At 39.4% G+C, this 26,330-nt stretch overlaps 9 protein-coding genes across 13 annotated transcripts; 2 read left to right on the top strand and 7 right to left on the bottom strand.

Annotated features, from left to right (window-relative positions):
- Window positions 1-333: 333 nt before the first annotated feature.
- On the bottom strand, window positions 334-2,004 carry LOC132201907 (zinc finger protein 706-like). 2 transcript variants are annotated; one of them, XM_059628462.1, is made up of 3 exons: window positions 1,857-2,004; window positions 1,068-1,222; window positions 334-710 (listed from the first exon to the last, which is right to left on the bottom strand). In XM_059628462.1, exons 2-3 carry the CDS (start codon window positions 1,209-1,211, stop codon window positions 621-623), a joined length of 234 nt encoding a protein of 77 aa, XP_059484445.1. In that variant the 5' UTR covers window positions 1,212-1,222; window positions 1,857-2,004; the 3' UTR covers window positions 334-620. The 2 variants fall into 2 exon arrangements, with proteins under 2 accessions (XP_059484445.1, XP_059484446.1); XM_059628463.1 differs by lacking the exon at window positions 1,857-2,004 and adding an exon at window positions 1,310-1,378.
- Window positions 2,005-2,158: 154 nt separating this feature from the next.
- On the top strand, window positions 2,159-3,830 carry LOC132201906 (glyoxalase domain-containing protein 4). Of its 2 annotated transcripts, none has more exons than XM_059628460.1 (8): window positions 2,159-2,313; window positions 2,531-2,632; window positions 2,688-2,737; window positions 2,786-2,892; window positions 2,944-3,108; window positions 3,162-3,317; window positions 3,370-3,545; window positions 3,669-3,830. In XM_059628460.1, exons 2-8 carry the CDS (start codon window positions 2,540-2,542, stop codon window positions 3,783-3,785), a joined length of 864 nt encoding a protein of 287 aa, XP_059484443.1. In that variant the 5' UTR covers window positions 2,159-2,313; window positions 2,531-2,539; the 3' UTR covers window positions 3,786-3,830. The 2 variants fall into 2 exon arrangements, with proteins under 2 accessions (XP_059484443.1, XP_059484444.1); XM_059628461.1 differs by lacking the exon at window positions 2,159-2,313 and adding an exon at window positions 2,341-2,466.
- Window positions 3,820-6,668, bottom strand: LOC132201905 (nuclear cap-binding protein subunit 3-like). Its single transcript, XM_059628458.1, has 7 exons — window positions 6,430-6,668; window positions 6,189-6,370; window positions 5,783-6,134; window positions 5,289-5,472; window positions 5,083-5,235; window positions 4,332-4,862; window positions 3,820-4,162 (listed from the first exon to the last, which is right to left on the bottom strand). The coding sequence occupies exons 1-7, from the start codon at window positions 6,652-6,654 to the stop codon at window positions 3,897-3,899; spliced, it is 1,893 nt and encodes a 630-aa protein (XP_059484441.1). The 5' UTR covers window positions 6,655-6,668; the 3' UTR covers window positions 3,820-3,896.
- A 742-nt stretch (window positions 6,669-7,410) lies between these two features.
- On the bottom strand, window positions 7,411-10,162 carry LOC132200920 (beta-1,4-glucuronyltransferase 1-like). The gene is made up of 5 exons (XM_059626707.1): window positions 10,026-10,162; window positions 9,441-9,689; window positions 9,045-9,392; window positions 7,998-8,471; window positions 7,411-7,761 (listed from the first exon to the last, which is right to left on the bottom strand). The coding sequence occupies exons 1-5, from the start codon at window positions 10,116-10,118 to the stop codon at window positions 7,411-7,413; spliced, it is 1,515 nt and encodes a 504-aa protein (XP_059482690.1). The 5' UTR covers window positions 10,119-10,162.
- Window positions 10,163-10,303: 141 nt separating this feature from the next.
- On the bottom strand, window positions 10,304-12,206 carry LOC132200878 (uncharacterized). Its single transcript, XM_059626642.1, has 3 exons — window positions 12,042-12,206; window positions 11,162-11,722; window positions 10,304-10,690 (listed from the first exon to the last, which is right to left on the bottom strand). Exons 1-3 carry the CDS (start codon window positions 12,180-12,182, stop codon window positions 10,379-10,381), a joined length of 1,014 nt encoding a protein of 337 aa, XP_059482625.1. The 5' UTR covers window positions 12,183-12,206; the 3' UTR covers window positions 10,304-10,378.
- Window positions 12,207-13,513: 1,307 nt separating this feature from the next.
- On the top strand, window positions 13,514-14,492 carry LOC132200062 (gamma-secretase subunit pen-2). Its single transcript, XM_059625248.1, has 3 exons — window positions 13,514-13,695; window positions 13,748-13,852; window positions 13,914-14,492. The coding sequence occupies exons 1-3, from the start codon at window positions 13,635-13,637 to the stop codon at window positions 14,051-14,053; spliced, it is 306 nt and encodes a 101-aa protein (XP_059481231.1). The 5' UTR covers window positions 13,514-13,634; the 3' UTR covers window positions 14,054-14,492.
- LOC132200059 (beta-1,4-glucuronyltransferase 1-like) lies at window positions 14,479-17,926 on the bottom strand. Of its 2 annotated transcripts, none has more exons than XM_059625242.1 (6): window positions 17,663-17,926; window positions 17,081-17,272; window positions 16,837-17,013; window positions 16,004-16,444; window positions 15,338-15,538; window positions 14,479-14,892 (listed from the first exon to the last, which is right to left on the bottom strand). In XM_059625242.1, the coding sequence occupies exons 1-6, from the start codon at window positions 17,777-17,779 to the stop codon at window positions 14,530-14,532; spliced, it is 1,491 nt and encodes a 496-aa protein (XP_059481225.1). In that variant the 5' UTR covers window positions 17,780-17,926; the 3' UTR covers window positions 14,479-14,529. The 2 variants fall into 2 exon arrangements, with proteins under 2 accessions (XP_059481225.1, XP_059481227.1); XM_059625244.1 differs by having other exon boundaries at window positions 17,081-17,269.
- A 133-nt stretch (window positions 17,927-18,059) lies between these two features.
- Window positions 18,060-21,367, bottom strand: LOC132200060 (beta-1,4-glucuronyltransferase 1-like). Of its 2 annotated transcripts, XM_059625246.1 has the most exons (7): window positions 21,308-21,347; window positions 21,088-21,254; window positions 20,675-20,884; window positions 20,421-20,597; window positions 20,070-20,363; window positions 19,055-19,426; window positions 18,060-18,837 (listed from the first exon to the last, which is right to left on the bottom strand). In XM_059625246.1, the coding sequence occupies exons 2-7, from the start codon at window positions 21,196-21,198 to the stop codon at window positions 18,529-18,531; spliced, it is 1,473 nt and encodes a 490-aa protein (XP_059481229.1). In that variant the 5' UTR covers window positions 21,199-21,254; window positions 21,308-21,347; the 3' UTR covers window positions 18,060-18,528. The 2 variants fall into 2 exon arrangements, with proteins under 2 accessions (XP_059481229.1, XP_059481228.1); XM_059625245.1 differs by having other exon boundaries at window positions 21,088-21,367.
- Window positions 21,368-21,512: 145 nt separating this feature from the next.
- On the bottom strand, window positions 21,513-25,827 carry LOC132200058 (beta-parvin). Its single transcript, XM_059625241.1, has 11 exons — window positions 25,636-25,827; window positions 25,409-25,587; window positions 24,593-24,853; window positions 24,349-24,474; window positions 23,481-23,570; window positions 23,243-23,416; window positions 22,756-22,853; window positions 22,394-22,699; window positions 22,016-22,186; window positions 21,888-21,960; window positions 21,513-21,833 (listed from the first exon to the last, which is right to left on the bottom strand). The coding sequence occupies exons 1-11, from the start codon at window positions 25,788-25,790 to the stop codon at window positions 21,757-21,759; spliced, it is 1,710 nt and encodes a 569-aa protein (XP_059481224.1). The 5' UTR covers window positions 25,791-25,827; the 3' UTR covers window positions 21,513-21,756.
- Window positions 25,828-26,330: the final 503 nt, after the last annotated feature.

The raw sequence follows: 26,330 nt of genomic DNA, 5'->3' as shown, positions 1-26,330 counted from the left end.
CATGAGAATTTTGAAATAAGCGCGCGAAAATCGCAAGCTATTTTGCATTGTTGGTCTCAGATTTCAAGTTTCAGTTAAATTAATTTTTTATTTTACATAATATACATAATTACAATTCCACTGAGAGAACATAATTAAAAATCTCTTTTGCAAATAGAGCAGATCTTAAATTAACTGAAGTCATTCTGAAGTCCAAGACTTTACAAATGATTGAGAATGAACTGAACAATTTGAAGGACCTCATATTATTGTTATTATTTTTTTTTTATTTAAACAACTTAAAAAATTAAAAGCTTAAACTACCGAATGCCTCGATCAAAGGAAAAGATAGAATCTCTGTCAACATTCGGTACAATCATTTTTATTGAAAGTTTTGTGTCATTCGGAAACAAAAATAAAATAAAATTGCATGATGAGTGTTGGGCAAGTTTGATCTCACCACAAAAGTCCAGACGAAGGCAAATCGCAGCAACACCACTCGTTGTTCACAATTCGGGGAATTTTTACATTTTCATTGTGGGCTTCAAACCAACAATCAGTATTGTTTTTAACACCAGAACCTGTCGTTTGTAGTGGGTGCCTGAGTCAATCTGTGTCTCTCTCGGAAGTGGCGGCCAGGGTTACACGCCCTTCAGCTCCTCGGGCAAATCGTTCTTCGGGTGCTTGTTTTCAAAGTGCTGCTTGTACGTCTTTGGGTCCGGCATTTGCGACTGCAAAAGATAAATTATAAAATATTATTTTTATATTTTGCATATTTTTTCTGATTTAAATAAAAGTTATATTTATAAAATATGACTGTGATATTATTTTTTTGAGAAATTTCATTCTACGGGACAGCTACGGGCAAAGGCAACACTCATAAAATTAGTGCCAAATAAAAATTAAATGCATAGTGGAAATAATTTCCAACTGTTATGTTACTAAAATTCCATTATCACAATTCAGTGAATTTAAATTTTCATAAATATAAAAATTAAATGATCACATCTGACAACGAGACAATGTTTTTTTTTTTTTGTAATTAATTAGAAAAAAAATGTTAGTCTTCTATCAAGACATCTGACAACCTTGCAGATAGCGCAGGCAAAGACGAGGGCTTTGGCGGCAGCCTTCTGCTGGTCGGCGGCGCTGTGGCCCTGCTGTTTCTTCATCTTGGCCGCCTTTTCCTGCGCCTTGGCCTGCGACTGCAGCTTCTGGTGGCCGCGAGCCATTCCGCTTCAACCTGCCAACATTCAAATCAATTTTTAACATTTTTCCAACCAAGAATTAAAATACAAAAATTGCACAAATTGCAAAAAATGACACCCACGCAGAGCAAGCTGCTGACGTGACAAATAGCTTTGAAAAACTGCTGAATCAAAGATAATTCTTTACTTTTTTATCGCTGTTGGAGACAAGATAACTTTTATCGCAAATAGAATCGTCTTTGTCCCGATCAGAAATTATTAGATCGCGACGAGAGGAAGATATTGGTGAAAAAGCACGCTTTTATCTCCCACGCCTGCGACCAAGAAAGAAGCTTTCACCGAATCCGGCAAACCGTGAACAGCAAAATTCATCATCCAGCATCCGCGAGCAAAAAATGAAACCAAATTTTCCTCCTCAAGGATTTGCACTGAAAATGGCGAAAATGAAATATTTGGCGGAAGTATTTTTCCTGATAGATGCAGTATATAAAAGAAAAATTATCCTGCAGAAAAAAAGGAGCCCGAGAGTGGTTTTTTGGCACGCGGATTCGGCGTGACGTTTTCGCGTCCGACAACCTACTTTCAAGTAAGCGCGGAATTGGGCCAAATTCGCCGGCGAAAGTCGGCCAGACGAGTTTAATCGAATCATTCAAAGTATTCTGAACGTACCTAACTGGACTCCGATTCGCAATCAGCCGAAAAATCAGGGAAATGTCGCGAAATGCGGCGCTTTTAGCAGCAAAACAATGTCGAGCGTGTTTGTCGTGCGATTTCGGTGGAAAGTTGTTTACACTGCAGCCAACCAAACTGTGTGAAGCATATATTTACACCTTATTTTTTACAAATTATAAATGATTAAGTAAATAAATTATAATATTTTTATTAATTTGTAATTTATAAACATTAATAAAAAAAGTAAATTTACTTTAAATAAAGTAAGTCAAAAGTGCAGACATCTTTTTCAGGTTCGCAACACTGTATTGGTGCTCATTAATTGGCGCCGTCAAGCGGTATGTTTGCGAAATAAACATTGGTGCTTGTCACCACTCGCACGCTCCACCCATTCACTCAAACTCGAGCTGGCGTACGATTTTAAGATCTTCCAGCGTCGGCAGGTGTGAGCTAGGTGAGTGGACCACTCCATTCTATTCGCGTTTTATCAATTATTAGAACTTGATCACCGCTTGCACGAAGCGCACGCAGTCAGCAAAAAGTCGAAACTAATTGACAAAACTTTCTTCAGCCAACATTTTTTTAAAACCATTAATTCAATTAAGAAGTATTATTGGATTTTTTTTTTTAATTTCACCAATTCTATTTTATTTTTAAAAATTTATTTTAAGGATTCAAACATGAACATCAACGGCAGAGCTTTGCACTTCGTTTTCAAAATTGGGGACCGCAAAAACACTATGAAGTTCTACCGCGAAGTCTTAGGAATGAAGGTTTGTAATTCTTCATTTCATTTTTCTTAAAATAAATACAAAACAAATTCCGCAGGTTCTGCGTCATGAGGAATTTACCGAAGGATGTGAAGCAGCTTGCAATGGGTAAGAAGAATGTTATATAACCATGCTCAGAAAATAATTTGCTTTTAGACCTTACGCGAACCGATGGAGCAAGACCATGATTGGCTATGGCTCCGAGGACACGCACTTTGTCGCTGAGCTCACCTTCAACTACGGCGTCTCCGAATATGAAAAAGGTGAAAACAAATACCATTTTAAATCAGATTTCTAATAATACGATTAAATAGGAAATGACTTCATTGCTATGACAATTAAGTCAAAGGAGGCCATCGAGAGGGCAAAAGCACTTGACTGGCCGGTCAGCAAGGACGAGGCCTCTGGCTTTTGGGTAACCGAGGCGCCTGGGGGATACAAGTTTTTGCTCATTGACGAACCGCAACCCGTTGACACAGGTTTAAAACTACCCTTCAAAAATATTTTAAAATTATAGTTTGAATGATTGCAGACCCTGTGCAGTCCGTCATCCTGGGCAGTTCTAACCTGCAGAAGTCGCTCGACTTCTGGCACGGTACCCTTGGTCTCAAATTGCTCAACAAGGATGAAAAGTCGGCCGTTGTCTCTTTTGGTGGAGACCAGGCTAAACTAGAGCTCAGAGACCTTGGTATTAAATTTACTTGGACAGTTAGAAAACAAATGTTTAATTTTCCGTGCAGGAGGTCCGGTGGAAAGGGCAAAGGCGTACGGTCGGATTGCCTTTTCGTGTCCATACGAGCAACAGGAGGTTATCAGCAAGAAGATTTCTGAGACGGGCAACACCATCCTGACGCCCCTGATCACCCTGCCCACCCCTGGCAAAGCGACCGTCAGGGTCATAATTCTGGCAGACCCGGTACGAAGCTTATCTAAACAATCTCTTATCTAAAATTACTTTGTATATGAAAGTACTTTGTGTAAAACACACAAATGACACCTGCATACTCTTATCTCTGAATATATTTGTTTTATGTTGCAGGACGGTCACGAGATTTGCTTTGTAGGGGACGAGGGCTACCGTCAGCTCTCAGAGTATGACCCCCTCAGCACCCAACTGCTTGAAAAGGCTATGTCGAAAGAGTGGGGACCAATATGAATTTTTGATATTTACCAATTAAGATACATTTTTTTTTCCAAAATATTCTGTGCATATTTTTATTCCTTAAAATTTTTTCAATTTGAACTTATTGATACCTTCAATCTTACTCTACTCCTTCTCTTCTTCGTCGCCACTTGACTCAGAGCCGCTGGAGCTGCTGCTGCTGGACGAGGAGGATGATGACGAAGAGGAGGATGAGCTGCTGTCAGATTCGCTGCTCTGCTTTTTGGCGCCACCGCCTTTGTAGTTATCATTTTTGATCTCGATACGGATCTCCTCTTTTTTGTACGGGGGCGTGACAGATCGTCTTCTACGTCTGCCCTCTGAACGTTTCGCCTCCGGTCGCACTATTTTTGACCGTAAGTCTTGACCACCTGCAAAAAGTTCAGAATTTAATTTAAAAACAACCAAATGAAGTTTAATTAAATGATTCATGTTAAGCTTTCAATCTAAACAGCATTTATGAAATTTTTGGTTTTTATGATTTAATATGAGAATTGATCTGAAGAACAAAATTTAGTAGTTAAAAAAAGTGATCCTCACTGGATTTCCTGACTGAGATGGCACCCCTGAGGTCGCCCTTGACGGCCGAGATGGTAGACTGGACGGCGTGTCTGACGGGAGGCTCATCATCAGACTCTGGGGAAAAGTCTCTTTTTCTCTCTGACTTATGTTGCTGCGGGGGCGGACGCTGGAGGCGGGACCACACCGAGGCGGGGGCGTGCGGCTGTTGGGCGGCAGCGTGTGAAATGCGACTTCGAAGGTCCTCCACCTTGGGCGGCGACGCCTTCTCCACAATCAGGGTGCGCGTATGGTGTGTACGGACGGCAGCCATCTTGCGCCGTTTCTCGATCTTCTTCTCTTCCACGTCTGCGTGCATTCGCATCTGTGGTCCTTTAAGTTTCTTTGTCCATGACATTTCCTCCTCCTCTGAAGACTCATCCGATTGTAACTCACTATCCGACGAGTGTATCGTTGGAGGCGGCGCCGGAGGATTGCTCCTGTTTGACTTTAGAATAGTCCGCACGTCAGCGATTTTATCTAGCAGACCTGGATCATCCAAATTCAAACGATCTGAAAATTTATTTAACAGAAAATGGTAAACTCTGATTATATGCAATTTCTTTTTTTAATGAAACAGGTCAACAATTGTGTGGAAAATAACGCCGCATTTAATCTTGGGCAATATTTAAAAACATTGAAAAAAAAATACTTATGATCCATTTTAATATTGTTAGATTTTTTTTTAATTATTATTGGACAAGTTGCAAAAAAACTTATAAAAAATTCCCACCTTTAATGCCTTTAGGCTTTCTCTCGACTGAGCTCCAGTCTTGAGCGAGATTCCCCCATGGATTTTTGCTGGTGTTTTCCACTTTCTTTGGCAAAGCGCTTCTCCGCTCCTGATGCTTCCGTTTCCTGTTCTGCGAGATGAAGCCTTTCATTCCTGCAACAACCAAATTTTAATACATTTGAAATCACTAGAAAGAATAAATCAACCTCCATAATTTGGGTTTCCGTGTTTTCGGTAGTACTCACTGAGACCCTCAGCATTTGCCGCCTTTTTGTCAGAGTACCTCGCATATCTTAAGAGTAGACCCTTTGAGTTACGCTTTGTCCCTCCGTACCTCCAGAAGCCAGGAGGGATTGGAACGTTGATGTCGGAGGCAAGGATCGTGTCCGACTGGAAAGTTTAAACAATTTAATCTGTGAAATATACAAGTACAGGAGAAAGTATTTTATAACAAATTAATTTTATAGAGATATTTGTTTTCACACCTAGTTTTCGATACTTGAATAAAAATAAAAATAATAAGACTTTTGAATTTGGAATTCTTGTTTATACTAAAGAAAAGTGAAATATAAAATCAAGTGGATTGATATAAATCAAAATTATGAGACTAAAAAGCAATGGATACATACATTAGATTTTTTCATAATTTTCATTTTTCAGGTAAGGTTTCCAATCAAAATTTAAAAAAAAAAAATCACACCTCCGGGGCTTTGTTTTCCTGATCCTGGGCTTCCATGGTTTCAACAACGGTCCCTTCCTCGTCGTCGTCTTCATGAACGACAAGCACCTCCTCATATTTGTCACTGCGGCGACGCTCGGGGAGGCCGACAATGACCTTTGAGAGACCAATTAGCGCCCTGGCTGCGTCTACCTTCTCTAGCCAGGCGACGTTGCAAGACACATCGTTGACCCACTCAAGGGAGGCCGGGTTGTAGTGGCGGAAGAGGCTGAACACGTCGTTGGTGTCCATGTCCTGCAACCCCCGGATATGCACCGCATTCAGCCGGAAGCCCTGCTTCTCGAAAGGACTCTCCGTTTCCGACATGCCCAGACTGTCCATAATTTTTTTTTTATAATTACCAGAAAACATTGAAAGATGTGCAAACCTTTTATACAAGTCCTGCAGGGCAATTTCGTCAACGTCACAGGCCGGGACAACCTCAGGCAGCTTGATGCCCTCTTCGGCGGTGCCAAACCGTAAAGCCCTTTTCTCCAACAGTAGCTTCCCTTCTGCGGTCCCCAAGTCCAATCCGGTCGCAAATGTATTCTCATATATTCGGCCAGCCGCCTGCTCTCAAAGTAAAGTTACAATTTCATTCAGAAACTAGCAAAAAATTAATGACGGACTTTGATCTGCGAATGGATTCCTCCGACTTGGTTGATGGCAGTCGGCTCGTCTATTTCGCCCTCCTCGAGGTCATCGGACGCGTCACCGAGATCACCAAGTTCCTTGTCGTTCACCAACGGGTCGTCAACCTCCATCACGTCGTCCGCCGACTCACTTTCGGCCGCCGAAATGCCAATCGGCACGACCAAATCTGCCATGTTTCTTGTTGTTTGCGATTTTAGCATTCAGCGTGGCGAGTTTTGCAAACAACGGCGCTGTAGGTTTGAAAAAGCGTGCCAAAGCAGCGTGGAAGCGGGGAGGAGAGCAGAGCACAGGCGAAGGCGGTGGAAGGGGGTTGTTTACTTTATTTTCTCTCAATTTTCAATCGGTCGCTGAGTTTTGTTACTTTTGTTGTGTTCTGTGCTCTTTGCTGGTATAATCTGCCACTCTTGGAGTATCCAAGCCGCTGAACCATATTTTATCAGTGAAAAACTAAAATCTCGCGGGATAATGCATGATAGAGGGTCAGAGGAATTCACTCTAGACAAAAGGTATGTAATTAATGTAATGCAACATACATAGTTCAATGTTTTATGCTTGTAATGTGAAAATGGAATTATTACATCACATCCTTGCATGTCACATCAGATAAATCAGATTTCGCAATGTGAAATTTAGCTTTTTATTTTGTCCTGTGGTCTACTGTGGTCTATATTTTTCTATTTTATTTGTTGAAATTTGAAAATAATATTTCGTCATTTACAATATTGTAATTTGTAAATTTTAGAGTCCTGTGCCCTCTTCAAGACTTAAATTTGCTGCTACAAGTTGACTTCACTTATTGCAGGAGAGAATTACATATTATACTCTTTGCTCTCTACTCTTATGGAATTACCCTTTCAAATTGAAACCTACTGGTGAGTACAGCCAAATTTATTTTATATTTATAATGGCCTGAATTTGTATTCTGCTGCAAAGACACATTATTTTTTAACGGAATATTATTTATTGTTGATAGTGGAGCGGAATTCAATTTTCGCGTTTTTGTTTACAAAATATGACTTATTTTGAGCATTGTTTGTGGAGGGCTTGTGCAGACAAGTTTCAACATTGATGTTGGTGCGGAACATTGGTTTGAGGCCCGTGGGAGTGGAGACCAGGGTGCTAAGGTCCTGCTGGTGGCGAAAGGCCAATTCTCTCATAAAGAATGTGTGAAAGAGCCGCGAATTGAAAACGATCTGCTGGAAACGAGCGTGGTTGTAGTTTTTTTTCTTCAGGATGCCCCAAAGGTGGCTCAAAAAGATTGAGTCCAGCAGATAAAACTCGTAGCCGCTCAGATGCATCTCCAAGACCTATCAATTTTTTATTAATTTTATGATTTTTTTGTGAGGGTGCTGCTTAGAAAACAGCAAATTATACTTAACTTATTGCGGCATTTTATAAGAATTTTCAATATTTTTTTTTTTATAATTTTAGTAAAAAATTTATTAAATGTATTTTAAATCTCTGCTAGATTTTAAAGTACATTTTCTTGTTTTCACTGATTAAATTTTTTAAATGTGTTTTGAAGTTAAATATTAAATTGCACCTGCGTGTTCCTGGTCATTCCGTAGCCAAGGAAGCGTTCTTCGAAGTCAGGGCTGCCATGTTTAGCAATATAGACAGGCTCGTATAAGAAGGAGAAATTGACCCTGAAGGCGACCTGAACTTCGCTAACCGGTGGCAGTTGCTCCCAGGCCGTCAGGTTAGACCTTCCTTGGTTACCATCGAACACTTGGAGATGATAGATCTGAGCGTGTCCCTTGCGGACCATCTGCAGAAGGGTGTCCTTATCTGGAGGCACGCGACCTTCGCCCCGGACGTTTTCCACTTCATAAAGAGGCAGTACGAATGCACACTTTTTCTCCCTGCACAAATCGGCAGCCATCGGCCCACCAAGGAAACGGTTCAGGAGGGCGAAAGGTGAAGCACCCTCGGAAGGGTCTGGGAACACCATATCCAGGTCAGGACACACCACCCACTCGTTTCGGCAATGCCGACGCGCCAAGTTTCTCATCGAGTTCTAATAATTAAAAGTAAGAAACAGGAAGAAAGGGTTTAAAAGTTGGAAACAGTTGGAAAATAATTCATTTTTTTTTCTTATAAAAATTAAAATAAAGTGAACACCTGCTGGGAATGAGTATATTATTATGCATGATCAAATCGGCGCCGCTAATCGGTGCCGCAAATCGGCGCTGCAAATCGGCGCCGCAAATCGGTGCCGCAAATTGGTGCCGCAATTCGGCCCCGCACATCGGTGCAGCAGGAGCGCGAGCTTTATTTAAAAAAAAAAAAAAAGATTTTAAAATTTTTTTCGTAAAGTATAAGTTTAAAAAACCTATATTTCATAAATTTAGAAAACTTATTCTGAAATGATCGGGTCACCTGAGTAAAAAAATGACCTAATTTTATATTGATAATAATTAAATTTTTAATTTTGTTTCCTCAGCTTTTAATATTAAATTTGTTATAAAAATATAGAAATTTAAATAAAAATTGTTTGAATTTATTTAATTATTTTAACAAAATCCGTAGCAAATCGGCACCGCGAATCGGCCGATTATGGATTATAACTTTTGATTGGTAGAAAAATTACCTGCGGATAGACGATTTGGCGGACTTCTGCTGTGTCCTTGGCGTCGACCGTGTCCCTGAGTTTAGTCAACACCTCAGTCGTAGTCATCGAGCAGGGAAAATCAAGTTGAAGGAGATGCGCGTTCTTCAACGAGGGTGGCATGTCCCTGGGGTAAGACAGGTGCCACGTGACCTGGTCTCTGACGCTCGGGAAGCACTTGCGTAGGTGTCGGATGAAGACGACAGTCATCAGAAAGTCTGAGGCGGGCGCGAACACGGCAAGCGAGATGGCCCCCGGCCAGTTTCGGGCCGCGCGTACAACCTGTCCGGCCGCCTCCACCGTCCCGTGAGTCGCCATGCACGTCTCATACTAATTAAAAATTTAGGAAATTATTATAAAAGAGAAAAGTTTTGAGACCTTCGATAGGCTGAGAAGGTGGTTGGCAAGGAAGGCGTCAGGGAAGTGCTTGTACCTGGCCCTGTCGTCCCAGTGGCCTTTGACCTGCAGAGTTTGTGCCAAAAGTCCTGGCCAATCCTGCTGCTGCTTAGGTCTGCTGGGCACGTTAAAAACGTTCATGTCGTCTCCATCGTACTCCACCTGTATGCAAGTTTCGCTCGTCACAGTACTTCTGAATTTAGGTTGTTTCTCAGGCTGCTTGCTGCGGCTCTAAAAATACAATAAATTAATTTATAATGAATGGGATTTGTATTTTGTTGTTGATTTTATAGCGTGTATTCTCTGAATTTAAAAATCAATCTTGTAAAAAGTTTTGATAAGATAAAAATGTATTCGTTCTTTAAAAAGATGCAGATAAAAAATTGATTTTTTTATGATAAAATGACCACAACCTAAAGTTTTAAAATAAATTATTTAGAAGGAGTATCCAAAGTTCAAACTGTCTTCATCGTGTTCAAGGTGGGCTTCATGGTGCAAAACCCGATAGTGGTTAAGAATTGAAAATCCCTTACTCATTTGTATTGCTATGCTCTTTTTGTAATTTACCGTGGTGTGCAGGCCAGGTCTATTGATGGTCGCGTAACACAGCACTAGGGTCGCCGCCAGCAAATACGCATATCTGAAAATCAGTCTAGCCATGGTCTCTGTTTTACATTTCCCTGAATCGAAATAAATGTTTTGAAGCCACGAGTTACTCCTTTATTGCTGTTTCCTGCGGCAGCGTGTGTTTATCGCGCCCTGACGTGATAACCGCCTAAAACACAACAACTTGGCGCTCCAAAGGTCCAAAGGGAATGAAAATCATAAAAGTTATTTGAGAATAACATATTTTAATAAATTACAAGTATTATTTTTTATTGCAGTCAATTCAATCGAAGATTTTTTTAAATTTTTTGTTTTCAAAGTTGGAATCCGAGTTTGCCCGGCGGGGGCAGCCCATATTTGAAGGAAGGGTTGTCCTTCAGGTTGCTAACGATTTGAGTCTTTTGCTTTGCTTTGCAGACTTGGACGACCGTAGGGTTGTGGTATGGGTAAGTGGCCATCAGTTTTGGAAGGTACTTGTCGTAAACCAGGGACAGCTCCCGCAGGTGGTGCGCAAAAATTTGCTGCCCTTCCTCGTCCCTTTGGAAAGACGGGGCGCGGCGGCGGCGCCACAGAAACAGCGGGTCTAGTACAAATAATTTGAAACCGGCAAGTTGCATCTCTAACACCTGTAAATTTTACATAAAATTGGGTGTTTCAATCACAGTTTGAACACTGATTTTAAGAATTAAATTTTTTTACTATTTTTTCAGCTAGAATTAATTTACAAATTTGATAGAACGTCAATAATTTTACAAAATTCTGATAAATAACTTACTTTCAAATTTTCAATCAAAATAGATATCAAAATTTTTACAAAATATATTTTATACTTTTTTAAGCCGAGTATTTATATCAGCCAAGTGTAAAATTAATTATTTACATTGGCCGAGTTAAATTTTTGTAATAAAATAATTTAGTTTTCTTCATTACTTATTAGTTATTCTTCTTTATATATGAATGAGTCAGGATTGTCTGGATTTTATTCAAAATCTTTTTGCAAAAAAAAAAAAAAAAAAACTTTTTTGTAGTAGAATTTCACCATCGATCTTGATAAAAAGTGGTGAAAACGTTTTTAAATCAATCCTTGGATAACTAACCTGTGCAGCTTTTGCCCACGTTGAGTGTTTTGCCAGGTACCTCTCATCAAATTTGGGAATCTCATGTGTTGCCACGAAAAAAATATTTTTGTCTAGGGGTACGTTTTTCGTCAAGGCGATGCTTTTGATTTCTTGTGTGGGCGGCCCACGCTCCCACAGATCAAGGCCCTCGACGGCCGCCGTGGCCTCTCCGCGGTTAACAGCCTCCAAAAGAGCCTGTTTGTCCTTAGGTGCTTCTCTTTGCCCAGAAGTTTCGTACAGGGGCAGCAGGAAGACACACCTTTTGCAGCGGACTTGGGCCAAGAAGCGGGGCAACCGCAGGTCCTTGAAAGGTGGCGTTTCCGCTTCCAGGACAGTGACCCACTCGTTCTGACAGTGCCGCCGCGCCACGTTTCGCGCCAAACTCTCTGGCCAGGATCCGTTTTTTTGCAAACTCGAACCAAGATTATGAGTTCGCACAAAATCTTCTACCTTCACCGAGCAATCCGACACGATTCGCAGCATACGCAGGTCTTCATCCTGAATGTGAACACCCTTCGGCAGCACAAAGTGCCAATTTACCTATTACAAAAGAGGGCTTCAGTTCAAACGTGAAACTGTTTTGGCCATTTAATTTAAAAAGATAAAAAATTGGTTACCAAAAATTTATTATTCAAAATGAAAATAAAATATTTTTGTGTAATTATTAAGATTTGGGAAACAATAACAATTAATTTCTAACATTTAAACTCAAAGTTGAAATATCCAAAAAATATTAGATTAAATTGAATTATTTTATAAAGATGAGGTATTTTAAAATTTTATTTATTCATTTTTAATAATTATTTTCGTTTTTTTTTATAAAATGTTAAATTTATTGAATTTAGAGAAAATATCTTGCCTGATTTTGAACATGTGTGTTGCACATTCGTAAAAATTTGACTGCGGCGATGGCAGAGGCAAATTGTTTTGCCGACGGCACAAACAGGGCCAAAGATACGCCACCCCTGCTTTTGTCCAAAAAAGAAACGACTGCCGCCATTGAGTCTAATGTTGCCGACAAAGCCACCCCAACCGACTCCTGTTTTGTTAAAAAATGTGAATTTCCCTTTTGCAACTTTGACTGCTTTTTTTACAATAGCGAGGGTTTTGTGGTTTGTGGCCAAAAAAGCATCGGGTAAAACGTGGAACTTTGCGCTCTGGTCCAAGTAACCCTTCAGCAGGGTCTGGTTGAGCAGCATTTGAAGTTCAAGCTCGGAAAATTTCGCCAGGTCGATGTCGTCAAAAAGACTGGCCTTTCGAAACTTGACGTCCGGCAGGTCGGCTCTTTCACTCGTGTTTTTAAATTTGGCCTTACAAAAGATACATAAATTTAATACTGAATATATAGTTAATTCTAAAAATATTGAACCTCATGCCGGTGAATAGCAAAGTTGGCGTCCTTTCGAGTGAAAAGCAGGGCAAAAAACGTGACGCCCAAAATGTAGAGGAAGTATATTGGAGGCAGCCACCTTTTCACGTCCATACTGTTTTAAAGTCCACGTGGAAAAGACACGACAAAAAAACCGGATATTGATATTGATAAGAATAATGTACGTACGCTCTGACAACCAACAGAGGAAAATGCTGAAAAATGACCTTTTTTATTTTTATGTCAAAGGCAGAAGATATAATTTTTTATGAAAATTATTGTTTGATGACGAGTCGCGATAAAATTTCCTTGAATCCGGATATACAAACTAAAAAATTTTCTTACCCAAAGTTATGACAAATTATATTATAATCAATCCTTTAAAATAGCCGAAATAAACTTAAAATTTTTTGACACTCCAGCAATGATCGACCAAAACTGGAAAACAGCTTTGAAAATCGACACGTTTTCACCCGATATGCATGTCACGGTTTTCACTATGTGTTATGCCGGAATAAAAATTACCACGCGAGTGCTCAAGAAAATAGTGTGTGCAAAAAAGGTAACCAGCAGATGGATACTTATCACTTCCTCAAATGCGCAAAAAATGATATGTCTCTTATTGAAGCTTCAAAAGTTAAATGGAAAAAATGACGTTTCTGCCTCCTTAATGTTTATTATATTATGCTGTATTTATTTTATGTAACCTGTCGCACGCCATTGGCGTTCAATAAACACATACATACATACAAAAATTTTCTTAATAAGTAGAAATGAAAAACTCTTGTATAGGTTATACTTAGAGTTTGAATCATTATATCCGATTATATCATTGTTAATTATTTTGAAAGGGAAAATTTTTAAAAGTATGGCTTGGTTTGTTATCTCAGCAATGCATTTACCCGCTGTCCCCCCGGCGCCCTCTTTCTCTCTTCTCTCATCCGATGGGGGCGTGTCTCATTCTTAAATTGTACACAAAACATACAAACTGCCTGTCAAAAGATAAGCCTTCTGTAAAAAGTGAATTTTCTGCAAGAATTTGACGTCGTTGTTCCATAAGGCTCGTGTTTGCCCTTGCTGAAGATGGACCTGAACAAATTGAAGGACGACCAGAAGCTTGACCTTTGCAGGTGGTATTTCAGAGGTGCGTCTTTTCGTCCTTGTTGGGCGTAAAAATAATTTTGAATTGATTGCAGCCGGTTTCGCATTCCTGCCCTTCCTCTGGGCCATCAACGCCATCTGGTTCTTTTGGGAGGCCTTCCGCAGGACTCCCTTTGATGAGCAGAAGCAGATCAGGAAATGTGCGTCTTAAACTTAAATTAAAAAAAAAAATTGAAATTGATAATTCATTTGTGATTGCAGACGTGATATTTTCTGCGATTGGGGCGTTGGTGTGGGCCGCGGGCCTCACCACCTGGATCGTCATCTTCCAGACCAAACGCGCCGAGTGGGGCGCCTTTGCAGATTCTATCTCCTTCATGATTCCTCAGGGAATTCCGTGATTAACAACTGTGTACTATTTTGTGGATAACCAGCAACACCATTGCCATCAACGTGAGTCATTACTGACGACTGGTTCTTTTAAAAAAATTGGTCTACTTCACTAAAAGTCATGAAATCCTTAAGTGGAAGTAAATCACGGGGTTTGAAATTTTTAAAGGTTTCCTTTTAAATTTGGACAAACCTTTCGGAGAAAAAAAATCATTCTTAGTTGTTTTTAAAATGATCTGATCAAAAATGAAATGATTTACCCAAGAATCATTAAGATAGTCTTTGGTTTTGACCTGTTACTGGTGTTTATACCCACTTAATTAAAATCTTGTACATACCTTAAAATGACAAATTTTGTAAAGCTTATAATTAATTTTTTTTAAAGATCACTAAAAGACTTTCCGAATAAGGCTATGTTTTATAATTTTCAATTAAAATATGCTAATTTTATACAAATCGGAACTTTATTTAAAAAAACTAAAAGAAATCAGCTGTTGCCGTCGAAGGCAGGTTGGACGTAATTGTCGTAACCGTCCATGGTGTTGTTGAGATCTTCGAAGTTGAAGTAGTCAGGGTGGAAGCGCAAGTTAATTTGCTTGGTGCTCTGTTGGACGGCAATTTTGAATTGCGTGTAGTAGCGGTGCTGCATCTTTAGCAGCTTGAATTTGTCCGAGTCGAAGCGGACGGCGAGTTCTCGCACATGCTGCGAACAAAAGAGCCTGTGGTTGTGGCTCGTCTGCCGCGACCGAGCCAAGTCTGATCGGTTCTTGTGCTGGAAGCCCCAAAGGTGGCTCAGGAACGTGTTGTCTAGCAGGAAGAAACGGTACCCTGATAGTGCCATCTCCAGCGCCTGCGTCCCAAAAATTAGTTAAAGGGCCACTTTGGTAAACGTTTGTTCAAACAGAAAATTTTTTCTTCGTTTTCCAAAAAGAAAAAAAAATTAAATTAAGAATTATTTCCAAGCAAAATCAGCTGACTGTGTCCAATTTATGCGCTATGGCACGCAATTAAATCATTTAATTGCTTTTTTTTTATTTTTTCCTTTTTTTTATGCTTCTTAAATTTATAAGTTTAATAATATAATTTGAAAAGGCAATATATTTTTTTTAAACGAAATTATGATTTCAAGTTTTGATAGAACTTGATAGTAAAATTTCTAACAAAATCAAGCAATTTTATCTTGGACAAACTTTTCCAAAGCTTGAACCATGGCAATTACAGTCAAAATTTTATTCCTGAAATTTTTTTCTTATTTCTTGAATGGAGACGACCTATCAGATTTTTGTGTGTCTCACCTGGGTGTTTCTGGTCATGCCGTAGCCAACATAGCGCTCGTCGAACTTGGGACTGCCTTGCTTGGTCACGTAGACGGGCTCGTACCAGAACTTGTATTTAACCTCATAAGCCACGCGTACCTCCGTCGACTCGGCACTGTTGTTCCTCGCGATTGCCTCCCAATTCTTCAACTTAGAACAAGCTTGGTTTGGCTCAAAAACCTTGAAATACAATGTTTTGATTAATTTTATTTTAGACTAGTCTTTAAAGTAGTGGTTATTTAAAATTGAATTAATACAGGATTGAAATCAAAACTTCAAATCATAAGGTGCAGTCCTTGAAGGATTTAGATAAAAATTACACACTCCTTATTGGTTTGTTTAGAAACTCTTTTTTTATGCCGAGATTTTGCTTATTTTTTTAGAAAAAAATTTAGGGATCCATTACTTTTTCTAATTATTTATTAATTATTATTTATAATTTTTTTCCCTTGATTATTTATTTACTCTCTTTTTAATCAATATTATTATATTATAAATATTAGCTAAATGATCAAAAAGAAATTTTATTATAAATATTATTTTATATTAAATGAAATCTCTTTAAAAAAAATTCAAATTTAAGATATGTGATTCTTGATTCTTAAAGATATTTTTTAGAAAAATGTCAAAATGAAGGCGTCTTGCCTCGATGTGGTACTGGCGAGCCGAGTTGTTGGCCACAAACTGGAGCAGATCATGTTTGTCTTTGGGCACGACGTGATCCTTGTTCTCGATCTCGTAGACAGGGAAGACGAAGGCGCACATTTGGCAGCGGTTGGTCTCCGATTTGCGTAGGAAGGCGGCCAGGGATTCGTAGGTGTTGCCCGACCTGGGGAAGACCATGTCCACGTCAGGACACACGACCCACTCGCTGCGGCAGCCGCGCCTCGCCACGTTCCGCAACACGTTTTGCGGGTACTTGACGCCGCGTCGGCGTCGCGCCACCTCACGATAATCGCGCGGCACCCCGGCCATGAACTTGTCCAGCTCGTCCAGCGACGCTGAACACTCGAAATCGACCCGCAGCAGTTCCAAGTCGCTTACGTTTGGCGTCATCCGCGTCGGAAACGCCAAGTGCCACGTTACCTTAAAGCCACAATTTTCAAATTTCAAAACAAATTTTGCGCTAATATATTTTATTTCATTTTAATAAATGAAAAATGTAAAAAAATGTAGTGTTATTCAGGCATGAGAAGGATTTGTGATCAAAATTTCTTTCTTGTAAGGGAAATCTGGGGAAAATTGGATTCTACAATTTTTTTGGTTGCATTTCTAACTAATTTATGAAAATTATATGTTTTTGTGTTAATTTATTATTATTTTCTTATTGAAAACAGGATATATGGATCAAAAATTAATATTTTTTATAGTAGACTTGGAAGAAGCAAATTTTTTTTATCAAAGTTTTACTCGAATTATTCTCAAGTCTTAAATATGTGAGGATTAAAAAAAATTTGGGCGAATTAAATTTTTTAAACCTGATTTCTGATGCGGGGAAAACACTTGCGGAGGAAGCGAATGTAGAGGACGGCAAAGTAGAAGTCAGTGCCGGCTGCAAAGAGGGACAGCGAAATTGCCGCCGGCCAGTGCATCACAAATTCGAGCAGCTTGGACACATGGTTCAGCGAAATCTGCACAGCCACGCACGCCGGCTCCTGCTCAACCCCAACAAAAAATACCAAAATTGCACACAAGAAAATTGCTTTTTTTAGGGTTTTGTACTTGCGAGAAGTCTTGGTTGGCGATGGCAAAATTGGAGACGATTTTGTACTTGGCAGAGTCGTCGAACTGCGCCAGGTTAATGACCTTGTCAAACTCTGCCCTCAGGGTTGCGTCGTTTAGCGAACTAACATCATCCACCAGCGCACTGAACGGCGCCTGTCGCCGCGTCCGCCAGTACGGCAACATCACCTTCTTTTCAAAGTAAATTTATGAGAAATAATTAATAAATAAAATAAAGTTGATCAAAGTAAGCAGTAGCTAGCAGAGGGGGTGTTCCATTTTTAAACAATAATAATTAAGAACGGTAGAAAAATAAAAATATTTTTGCAAAGAATTTGAAAAGGATTAAATAAAGAAAAAAAAATTATTTAAAATAATTCCAAACAGCAATTTTAGAACAAGTTTTAGGAAATATAGTTTTTTTTTAATTAATTATAAGACAGATAATTTTGATGGTGTAGCCTTATAAACGATTATGGAGTTTATTGACGTCTGGAGCTGGATTTAAAATACCCCACAAGAGTCATCTCTTTGATAAGAATAGAAAGAGGCTTGTGAGGTGTGAAGAATAAACTGACTGACCTGGATGAAGGTTTGTCCGCGGGGGGCGAGGGGCGCATGGTGGAGGGTGGCGAGGGCGAGGAGCAGCAGGCCGGCGGCGACGGCCCTGAGCAGCCTGCTGCGTTGCGAGGCCCTCATGCTGTTGTGCCATGCAAACCTACAAGACGCTGACGAGCGACACCAATTTCTGTTTGCAAAACACCCAGTGCAAATAATTGGGCCAAGTGCATTATCCCGCGTTTATACTTGTTCGCACACAACCAAAAGCACGCGCCGGCCGATTAAACACCAAAACTCAAAGACATTCTCAATGTCAATTTAGTAATTTTCTTTGAAAAGAGAAGTTCTTTCTGGACGATTTTGACTTATGGGTTGAGAATGACAAAGGTTTCTGTTGACGGCAAAGACCTAAAATTAGTAAAATTGTAATAAAAGACAAATATTTTTTATTAACATACCAGACTTGGATAATAAATATTCAAAAATTTAAAATAACAATTAATTAATAAATTAAAATCATTTAAAGGAAAATCTTCCTTATAGAACTTTCACGGGAAACATATAAATTCTCTCTCTCAAAATCGCACTCACATGTGACACCATACGCCTTTCGAACTATACCCAACACTTTTCCCTATAAACATTTAACTCTTCCCTTGAAAGATAAGACTTGGCGAACGAACTATCAAAGTACATCATTAAACATGTAAATTACATTCCTGCTAAGGTAATCGCTATGTTCAGTTAGAAATAATTACAGCCTCTTCTTAAAATAAAAACACAGACACATGCGGGTAAATTATAAAAATGATTTCAAGTCGCACTGCGTTGCACGTAAATGAAAACACTCCTACGTTATTTTTTTTTACAAACCATTTACTCGAGTTTTAAATAACGTTTGTATATTTTCCGGAACTCTTGATACTTTTGATCTCAGGTGCTCGCGTGTTCATGACAATGTTGTAGTTCTTGTTGGAGCGTTTCTGGTAGCGTAGGATGTTGTGCCGGTCGCTGTCATACCGGGCGGCCAACTCGCGCACGTGCACCGAGCTGAAGAAGCGCGTGTTCATCTGCGTCTCGATTTTGCGTTCCGTGTTGCTTTCGACCGCCGTTTTCCTCTTCAGGCCCCACACGTGGCTTAGGAAGATCGAATCCAATAGGTGGAATGAGTAGCCGGCCAAAGACATCTCGTACGCCTTTGAAATATTTAAAAGTCAGTGACTCCAAAATCACCCCAATTGAATTTTTCAAGAGGATTCCAAGATATATCTGAAGGTCACTCCAGAAAAAAATTTATTGATAGTTAATCAATTTTTAGCCCAAATTTAGATTATGTTAAATCTTGGGAATTCTTCTTGAATATACAGGACTATCAGAAGTATTTATTTATTTAAAATTTATACCAATTCATACCTGGGTGTTTCTGGTCATGCCGTAGCCAACGTAGCGCTCGTCAAACTTAGGACTGCCTTGTCTGGCTACATAGATAGGCTCGTACCACATTTGAAAGCTAACTTTGTAGGCTAATCTGACGCGTCGCTTCTCGGCCCGCTTCTGCCACTTTTGCAGCTGCGAGGCGGCCTGATTCTGGGCAAACACCTCTTTGTGGTACTGCTGGGCCCAGCCACGAGCCACAAACGCCAGCAACTCGTCCTTATCCCCTGGCAGTGTCCGATTTGGGTGCTCCAATTCGTACAGGGGCAGCACGAACGCGCACTTGCCGCAATCGGTCGCTTCTGGTGAACGCAGGAACTCGGAAAGACCTGCGGCCAGCGACGGCTCCATCTGCCATCAAATTCATCAAAAAATATGAAACGGTGATTTATGAAATTTTCACTTTTTTTAGTTATGTATCAAGAAAAAAATTACAACATTGAGAAAGCTTTTGAAAATCCCGTGCTTAAATAAATTTCCAATGTTCTTCTTTATTTGTGTTTATTTGAAATGAAATATTAGCTTTACTTTAAAAATTTAATAGACGTACGTGTGATGATTTGATGAAAAAAGGCTCAGTTATATCAGCAATAGAAAGATCGTTTTTCAAACTGCCATTTTACAATTTTGATTATTTATATATTATTTCTTGCTCACGAAATAGGGGCGCAAACCGTGAATGGAACTGGCAAAGCCGTTTTGTTTTTAATTAAAAAAAAAAAAAAAAAATTGATTCTGAATTAGCTAGAAGCTCTTATATGCGCCTATTTATCTCCCATCGATTTTTTTTATCGTTTTGACTTGTTTGAAGAAAATAAGTTTTTTGATTATTTAAATTGATTGAACTACAGGGACAATGCAATTAATTTTAATATTGTAAAATGCTTTTTGTGAAAGAAAAATATTTAAATTACATTTTTTCATCACACAGTAACATTTTCTCAAGCCCTTCAATTGAATAAAAATTTGCACGATTTTAATATAAATTTGGCACCTGGGGATTAGGCCTGGGGAAGAGCATGTCAATGTCAGGGCAGACGACCCACTCGCTGAGGCAGTGCTGGCGCGCCACGTTGCGCATCAGGTTCTGAGGGTAGGGCATCTCGTGGTTGCTCCTTTTGTTCTTCAGCACTTGTTGCGCCTCTTCCGTGCCCTGTGTCTGCAGAAGTCGCTCGAGGACCTCCTTTGGCCCCAACTCGTCGCAACGGCCCGCGGAAATCTCGCGCGCCAACGACGCGTCGCTCGCGTTTCCTCGCACCTCCGTGGGAAAAGCAAAGTGCCACGTCACCTTTGAAACCAATCAAAAAAATTAATCAATTAAATTTTTTAACTAAAGTTTATATACCTGCGACTTGATTTGGGGAAAGCAGGTGCGCAGGTGATGGACGTAAGCGATGGCCAGGAAGAATTCGACGCCCGGCGCGAACACCGCGAGCGAAATTGCGCCTGGCCAAGTGGCTACGAACTCTGGAAGTTTGTGTAGTTGGTCCACCGACGCCTGCACCCCCACGCACAATACATCCTGAAAGTGCAAATTCCTCATTAAAAGTTTTAGATTTTTTGCATTTATTTGATTGATATATCAGTTTTAATTCTCACGTTGGCAAACGTTTTTTGGTCGAGGGCAGTGATGACGTGCGAGAGGATGAGGTAGGTGCCGGTGTCATCCAGTTTGCCAAATTGTAGAGTGTGACTGTAGAGTTCCTCGAGGTCATTGACAGTGGACTGGTTGGTCTGGCCCACTTCGACCACCGCCGAGCCAAACAACTGCGCGCCCACAAACTCTCGCGACGACACGGTCAACAGAATCTTTGCCAAAAAAATTAATTTAACAAAAAAATTAAAATCTCTTATAATAGGTGATTTTTTAAATAAAATTTATTGTTGTTTAAATCTGACTAGTTTTATCACTACTTGATTAAAAAAAATCAGCACATGGAGTTGAGTAATAAATGCAAATATTTTCACATAAAAATTAAATCAAATATTAAAATAAATTATTGTTTTAGTACCTGTCCTCTGATATTTTCTTCTCCTGGACTCTCAAAGATGACCGCGAGAAAAAACAAAATGTTGACCAGAAACAAAATTGTAAAAGGAAACGCTAGCGATCTTATTGCCATGTTGATTTCAAATTCTTATTTAGCACCGTGAAGGAAATGCTGTGCACTTGTCAAGACTGTCAAGAAACGCGTTTTGAAACACATTGTTATCGGCGCAATGAAATCTTACATCTGCCAATATGCATGTTTTTCGCCAGGCATTGAAGAAGAGACTGACAACATGTGAGCCACCGCGCTTATCAGCTATTAATTCATGAGTGGGTAAGGTGCTAAGTGGTGCTGCTGATACAGAAATCCTTCTCATTTTCTGTGCTAAATCATTGCTTTTAGATAAGCCAGAGAGCCAGATAGGTTGTAAAACCAAAGTCAAAATCATTAGTTAATCAGAAATTTTTATTGGACGTCTCAGTTCTTTGTTAATAAAATTATTCAAAATTATTTCAACAATCATTATTTTCAATCCACTATTATGCGTAATTTGAGGCACAACGTTTACAACAGTAAGGCAGTTTTAAATCACGAAATGAGAATATCTACAAGAAGCTTAAAAATTAGTTTGCTAACAGAATGAATGAAATGAGTTTTAATTTGATTAGTGACTGGAATATTCGTTTGCGTCTAACTCAAGTTCTTGTACTTGGTGAACAGGTTGTAGAGGACGCGCAGGGTCGACTTCAGGTCCAGGTTCACGATGTCTGCAAAATTCCAGTTGAGGATTGATTTGTACCAAAAAATCATTTATAATTTACCTTCAGGTCTGGCTTTGGGTCTGCCGAGCCCAACCTCCTGCATAAGTTCAAATGCCAAATTGACGTTGTGCACCTGCAATTAAAATTGACTTTTATTTGTATTCTTTGGTTTAAAAAGGTCTACCAACCTTTTGGTCGAAATCCTGCGGTGTGTTGTAGAAGGCGTAGAGAGGCACGAAGAAGCCTTCAAGGAGGCCCATCAGCAGAGCCAGGTAGACGCCGTCATGGAACTGCGAGTCCAGGTCGGTCACCTCCAGGCCCAGTTTGTTCAGATGCTTGTTGACAAAAGTCACCAGAGACTGAAAACCGAAATTCAAAGGGTCATAAAAAACGTGTTGGAAATTCATCAATAAATGGTAAAAAAAACCACGACGCCTCAAAATTTGAAGATAAACTGATGATTACATAAATGATTGGTAAAAAAAATGGTACCCTACTCGATTTATCCCTCCCCCTCTCCCTTTTTAATTCTACTTTTTTCGGAACTTTGGTGTTCGAAAACTGACCTTCTTGACAACCTGGAGTTTGTCCGGAGCGTGGTCGAAGAGTGTGTCAAATGCGTCGCGCTCACCCCTCAGGCCAAGGTCGTCGTAGGTGGAGGTGATCTCCTCAGTGACGGTGCGGTGGGACAGGGCGCCGCCCTGCACCTTCTGCACCACCACCACCTGCACGCCGACGCGCTCAGGCAGACGCACTGGTGCGCGGAAATGTCTAGCCAGGGCGACCAACAGGTGCAGGATGGCCACCAGGTTCTTCGAGTGGATGCTGTCCACGCTCCACTTGTTCTGCGACCACCTCGGCAGCCCCAACACCTTTGATTTGTATTCATAAGTACAAAAAAACATTTGGATGAAAATATATTCGGTACTTTATTGGCAGTGGCGAGAACGATGTTGAGTTTCTGTCGCTGGCCCTCCTCAGACTGCGTCACCTCAGGCACGTCCAGGTACTCACCAGTCAGCGATTCTGATTTTCATTAGAAATTTTTTTTTAAACTCGTTTAGATTAACAAAAAAAAAATGTTATTTTTTGTAAATTATAAAGGAAAGGAGAAAAAGGAGCTATTTTCTTAAGTTGCAACTTATAGACGTTATCAATATAATTTGCAATTAATTTTAAATAAGCAGGGACTTATTGGATCACGACAAAATTAAAGAACTCAACGAAATCAGGTGCTTACTTTATTTTAAATCTTAAAAAGCTCCCAACTTAAACTTTTTAAAGAAGAACAAACCTGATAATTCGTTGTAAATCTGTTCAAAACGTTTTTAGTTATAAAATTTTCTGGTTGTAAAAAAATAAACTATTTTCTTTTAAGAGTTTAGAGATGAAGTAAAATTGCGGAGGGGCCTCACCAATGAGTTTGTGCAGCACCTGTCCGTCATACAGGTCCTCTTCGAGATTCTTGACAATGATCCTGTGGCTGGCGAGTTCGTCGTTGATCCACTCGATCAAAACCTCCATTAGTTCGCGCAGCCGTCGGTCCTCCAGCGACTGCGGCGTGATCATCGAACGCTCCTCGTTCTCATCTGTTTTCATTCAATCAATTCCAATTAAACAACTCTGATGGAAAAGGGCAACAAGGTCACTCACCCAACGCATACTCCTCAGGCGGAAGGTCTGCTGCAATAGGGTTGCCTGGCGAGTCAATTGCATACTTGCCCTCTTCCTGCACTTCTTGCACTACAGAAAAAAAACGAAAATTGTATTAATAAGTTTTTACTAAAATTTTCTATAAGAATTCCAAGGGTTTCATAAGAGGAGAGATAATTTATTCTCTTCTTTATATTAGAGTAAAATTTTATGATTAAAAATAAAACGATTATAAAGCAGCCTATAATTATTTTTCTGCGATACCCTTAAAATTTGGAAAATAATTTTAAAAATACATATATTTTAAATGTACGTTCAACTTAACACACGCAAAAAAATAGGTAAGCCAAAATTGGTAAATTTTTTATCAAGATAAATTATGCGAATTTAAGAACAAAATTAATTAAATTACGCTTGTGCATTTATTTTAAAGTGAAAAACAGGCACATTTTGGCGTTAGTTATAGTAATGCTATAATCAGCTATAATAAAGAAAAAATCTTCTTTTTTTTATTGATTCCGTTTCCTAAAGAAATAGGCCCTTGTCAAACAGTCCCAGTTTATAACGTTGGTTTATATAATGGGAAAAATTTGCTTAGCTCAAATTTATTAATGGCTCGTCTCTAGGATTAAAGTGGATTAAAGCACCAAAAACTTTAAAGGACAAGTGCAAACTTAAATTTTTCGAAACAATTATTTATTTGAAACGAAAATTATTTAAAACAATATTATAAAAAAGCCTATCATTAAAAGGGCCCCCGCCTACTGTGGCGAGTGAGATCACTGTTCCAAATAAGGACATGTCTCACTTGGTGACCTCAGTTTCTCGTGAATTTATCGTCAGGGCTACGTTTAGGATAGACCCTTACCTTCTTTGATGCGCTTCTTCCTGCCCAGGGTGCCGATTTTCTCCCAAAAGCTCTCCTCCTTGTCGGGCTTGGTCGAATTGGTGCCAGGCCGCGGCGATTTGGGCCGAGGTGAAGCCATTTCTTGCGCTGCACTCACGTCACACAAAAATACAAACAGCGGAGGGAGCGGCAGTGCGTGAGTGAGCGGCGGGAAAAGCTACAACTTTAGTCTCTCAATGAATTGGTCTCAAAACTTGGTGCGAACCTTTGAGGGAGCCGACGCTGTAGGTCGCCTCAGCGTACTCAACCTTGCTGGAGTGTCGGTGCTGCGAGGGCGGCGACGGGGCGGCGGGGGGCTCGATCAGTTCGATGAACTGCGGCTCCGACTTATCCGGCGTCATAAACTGCACCTTTTTCCGCTCCATGGTTGAAATGGTTGAAATATTAACTGCAGGTGAAATTGGACCTTTAACTTCATTTTCCGTTTCCTTCAACTCGGAAACGCTCAGATCAAACTCGCCTGCACCTGTGAAAAATTTAAATTCAGTTTTAAATCAATTTTACTTATTTTAATTTATTGATCCAAGTTAAAGGGTTTTCGATATTGCAGAGGAATAAATTTATTATTTTATGATAATTTATTGAAATTTTCTGATCTGTGGATAATAAGCTATAAAAATAATGAAGATTTTCTGTTGTTTTATTTACTACTAGTCATAAAATTAAAAATTGTAGTGAAATATTGCTTTTCTTTGGCTCAATGCTTATTATCTCTAAAACTTGGTGATTTAAAAATTGTCCTTTTTTGTGGTAGAAAGGTTTTCGTTTCACTCTTTATTTAATTATTTATAAACAATTATAAAAATAATTATTAATGCGCTTATAAAAAAATAAAAATTAAGGAAATTTTTGTATTTGATACGTAAATAACGAGAAGGGCCTGTAAGTTTTCATTTGAATTAAAAGAATGTACAATAAGAAAAAAAATGAAAAAGTTTAAATGATTTGAAAATTAGGGTGTTGTTTTTATAATTCAAGAAAAGCCCAACTTCAATGAACGTTAGATTTAAATTTGCCTTACATCTGTTTTGGATGGGCTGGAGGTGTTGGGTGGTGTTGAGGCTGGAGACGCGGCTGGGTGGTTCTGGGCCCGTCGTTTCCTTGGCGAGTGGCCGCTTCTCGACGGCGCTCACCACCCGCGGCCGAAATTCCTCCTGCGGCTCCTCGGCGTTCGCGGCTCGCGTGTAAATAAAAACCGGCCTGAAATATAAGTCTAAGAAATTTCCCTTTTTTTTAAATTATATTTACCCTGCTTGGGGTTTTTCGGTATAGTCTTCGTCTTCCTCGGAGGATATGTCGCTGGTGTCCTGCACGGGGTACACTCGCATCTCGACGGACGACTGGCGGAAGAGGGTGCGCACCACTGGCCGCTCCATCTCCTCCTCTTCTTTCGAACCCTCCATCCCTGCGTCGTCCAGTGCCCAAGAATGGACTACTCACGTAACGAGGAAAGTAATAAAGCTGCTGACCGCAACGCATTTTGTGGCAAAACTGAAACAAGGCGCCGCGGCAGGAAATCCGCTCTCTGCACTTATCAATTTTATGGGCAACGGCTCTTGTGATAAGACTTTTTTATTATTTATATATATCTATAATAATTCCAGTTTATTTATTGAAAATTGTTAACCTAAAATATGAAGGCGAATAATTAAAATTTTTGCGCAAAAATTGAAAATAAAATAATAATTAACCTGGATAAAAATAAGAATAATAAATTTATTAAAATTTAAAAATAACTTCGCATTTATAAATAAAATGAAAAGTGAAGGCTTTTATTGATTTTTTATATTATAATTTTATTTTTTAATTTTTTAATCTGTTTTTTAATTATCTCAAATTTGTTATAATTAATTTTGATTTTTTTCAATGTCTTTTTTTTAATATTTAAAATTATGGTTGTGCCTTATTGCGTTAAATATTAAATAATACCACCTAAAATAAGT

This window comes from Neocloeon triangulifer, unplaced genomic scaffold (assembly GCF_031216515.1).
Source record: "Neocloeon triangulifer isolate White Clay Creek 2 clone unplaced genomic scaffold, ASM3121651v1 ptg000014l, whole genome shotgun sequence".
Taxonomy (NCBI): Eukaryota; Metazoa; Arthropoda; class Insecta; order Ephemeroptera; family Baetidae; genus Neocloeon; species Neocloeon triangulifer.
The sequence above is the reverse complement of the archived record's forward strand: the minus strand, read 5'-3'. Positions and strand labels throughout refer to the sequence as shown.

What these genes read in the sequence shown, in the direction of transcription:
- LOC132200062 (XM_059625248.1), top strand. Translation starts at nt 13,635, where the DNA reads ATGGACCTGAACAAATTGAAGGACGACCAGAAGCTTGACCTTTGCAGG. An exon ending in TTGCAGGTGGTATTTCAGAG is followed by an intron (nt 13,696 to 13,747) that starts GTGCGTCTTTTC and finishes AATTGATTGCAG; the next exon opens with CCGGTTTCGCATTCCTGCCC. An exon ending in GCAGAAGCAGATCAGGAAAT is followed by an intron (nt 13,853 to 13,913) that starts GTGCGTCTTAAA and finishes TTGTGATTGCAG; the next exon opens with ACGTGATATTTTCTGCGATT.
- LOC132200878 (XM_059626642.1), bottom strand. Translation starts at nt 12,182, where the DNA reads ATGGCGGCAGTCGTTTCTTTTTTGGACAAAAGCAGGGGTGGCGTATCT. An exon ending in ACACACATGTTCAAAATCAG is followed by an intron (nt 11,723 to 12,041) that starts GCAAGATATTTT and finishes CTTTTGTAATAG; the next exon opens with GTAAATTGGCACTTTGTGCT. An exon ending in CGTGGGCAAAAGCTGCACAG is followed by an intron (nt 10,691 to 11,161) that starts GTTAGTTATCCA and finishes TAAAATTTACAG; the next exon opens with GTGTTAGAGATGCAACTTGC.
- LOC132201906 (XM_059628460.1), top strand. Translation starts at nt 2,540, where the DNA reads ATGAACATCAACGGCAGAGCTTTGCACTTCGTTTTCAAAATTGGGGAC. An exon ending in GCGAAGTCTTAGGAATGAAG is followed by an intron (nt 2,633 to 2,687) that starts GTTTGTAATTCT and finishes CAAATTCCGCAG; the next exon opens with GTTCTGCGTCATGAGGAATT. An exon ending in CGTCTCCGAATATGAAAAAG is followed by an intron (nt 2,893 to 2,943) that starts GTGAAAACAAAT and finishes ACGATTAAATAG; the next exon opens with GAAATGACTTCATTGCTATG.
- LOC132200060 (XM_059625245.1), bottom strand. Translation starts at nt 21,198, where the DNA reads ATGGCAATAAGATCGCTAGCGTTTCCTTTTACAATTTTGTTTCTGGTC. An exon ending in ACCAAAAAACGTTTGCCAAC is followed by an intron (nt 20,598 to 20,674) that starts GTGAGAATTAAA and finishes TTGCACTTTCAG; the next exon opens with GATGTATTGTGCGTGGGGGT. An exon ending in TTCCCCAAATCAAGTCGCAG is followed by an intron (nt 20,364 to 20,420) that starts GTATATAAACTT and finishes TTGGTTTCAAAG; the next exon opens with GTGACGTGGCACTTTGCTTT.
- LOC132200920 (XM_059626707.1), bottom strand. Translation starts at nt 10,118, where the DNA reads ATGGCTAGACTGATTTTCAGATATGCGTATTTGCTGGCGGCGACCCTA. An exon ending in GACCTGGCCTGCACACCACG is followed by an intron (nt 9,690 to 10,025) that starts GTAAATTACAAA and finishes TTGTATTTTTAG; the next exon opens with AGCCGCAGCAAGCAGCCTGA. An exon ending in GCCAAATCGTCTATCCGCAG is followed by an intron (nt 8,472 to 9,044) that starts GTAATTTTTCTA and finishes TTTAATTATTAG; the next exon opens with AACTCGATGAGAAACTTGGC.
- LOC132201905 (XM_059628458.1), bottom strand. Translation starts at nt 6,654, where the DNA reads ATGCTAAAATCGCAAACAACAAGAAACATGGCAGATTTGGTCGTGCCG. An exon ending in CTGCAGGACTTGTATAAAAG is followed by an intron (nt 6,135 to 6,188) that starts GTTTGCACATCT and finishes AATTATGGACAG; the next exon opens with TCTGGGCATGTCGGAAACGG. An exon ending in CGGAAACCCAAATTATGGAG is followed by an intron (nt 5,236 to 5,288) that starts GTTGATTTATTC and finishes TGGTTGTTGCAG; the next exon opens with GAATGAAAGGCTTCATCTCG.
- LOC132201907 (XM_059628462.1), bottom strand. Translation starts at nt 1,211, where the DNA reads ATGGCTCGCGGCCACCAGAAGCTGCAGTCGCAGGCCAAGGCGCAGGAA. An exon ending in TTGCCTGCGCTATCTGCAAG is followed by an intron (nt 711 to 1,067) that starts GTTGTCAGATGT and finishes TATCTTTTGCAG; the next exon opens with TCGCAAATGCCGGACCCAAA.
- LOC132200059 (XM_059625242.1), bottom strand. Translation starts at nt 17,779, where the DNA reads ATGAGGGCCTCGCAACGCAGCAGGCTGCTCAGGGCCGTCGCCGCCGGC. An exon ending in TTCCCCGCATCAGAAATCAG is followed by an intron (nt 16,445 to 16,836) that starts GTTTAAAAAATT and finishes TGTGGCTTTAAG; the next exon opens with GTAACGTGGCACTTGGCGTT. An exon ending in CTCGCCAGTACCACATCGAG is followed by an intron (nt 15,539 to 16,003) that starts GCAAGACGCCTT and finishes TTGTATTTCAAG; the next exon opens with GTTTTTGAGCCAAACCAAGC.
- LOC132200058 (XM_059625241.1), bottom strand. Translation starts at nt 25,790, where the DNA reads ATGGAGGGTTCGAAAGAAGAGGAGGAGATGGAGCGGCCAGTGGTGCGC. An exon ending in ACCGAAAAACCCCAAGCAGG is followed by an intron (nt 25,588 to 25,635) that starts GTAAATATAATT and finishes CTTATATTTCAG; the next exon opens with GCCGGTTTTTATTTACACGC. An exon ending in CAGCGTCGGCTCCCTCAAAG is followed by an intron (nt 24,475 to 24,592) that starts GTTCGCACCAAG and finishes ACGTGAGTGCAG; the next exon opens with CGCAAGAAATGGCTTCACCT.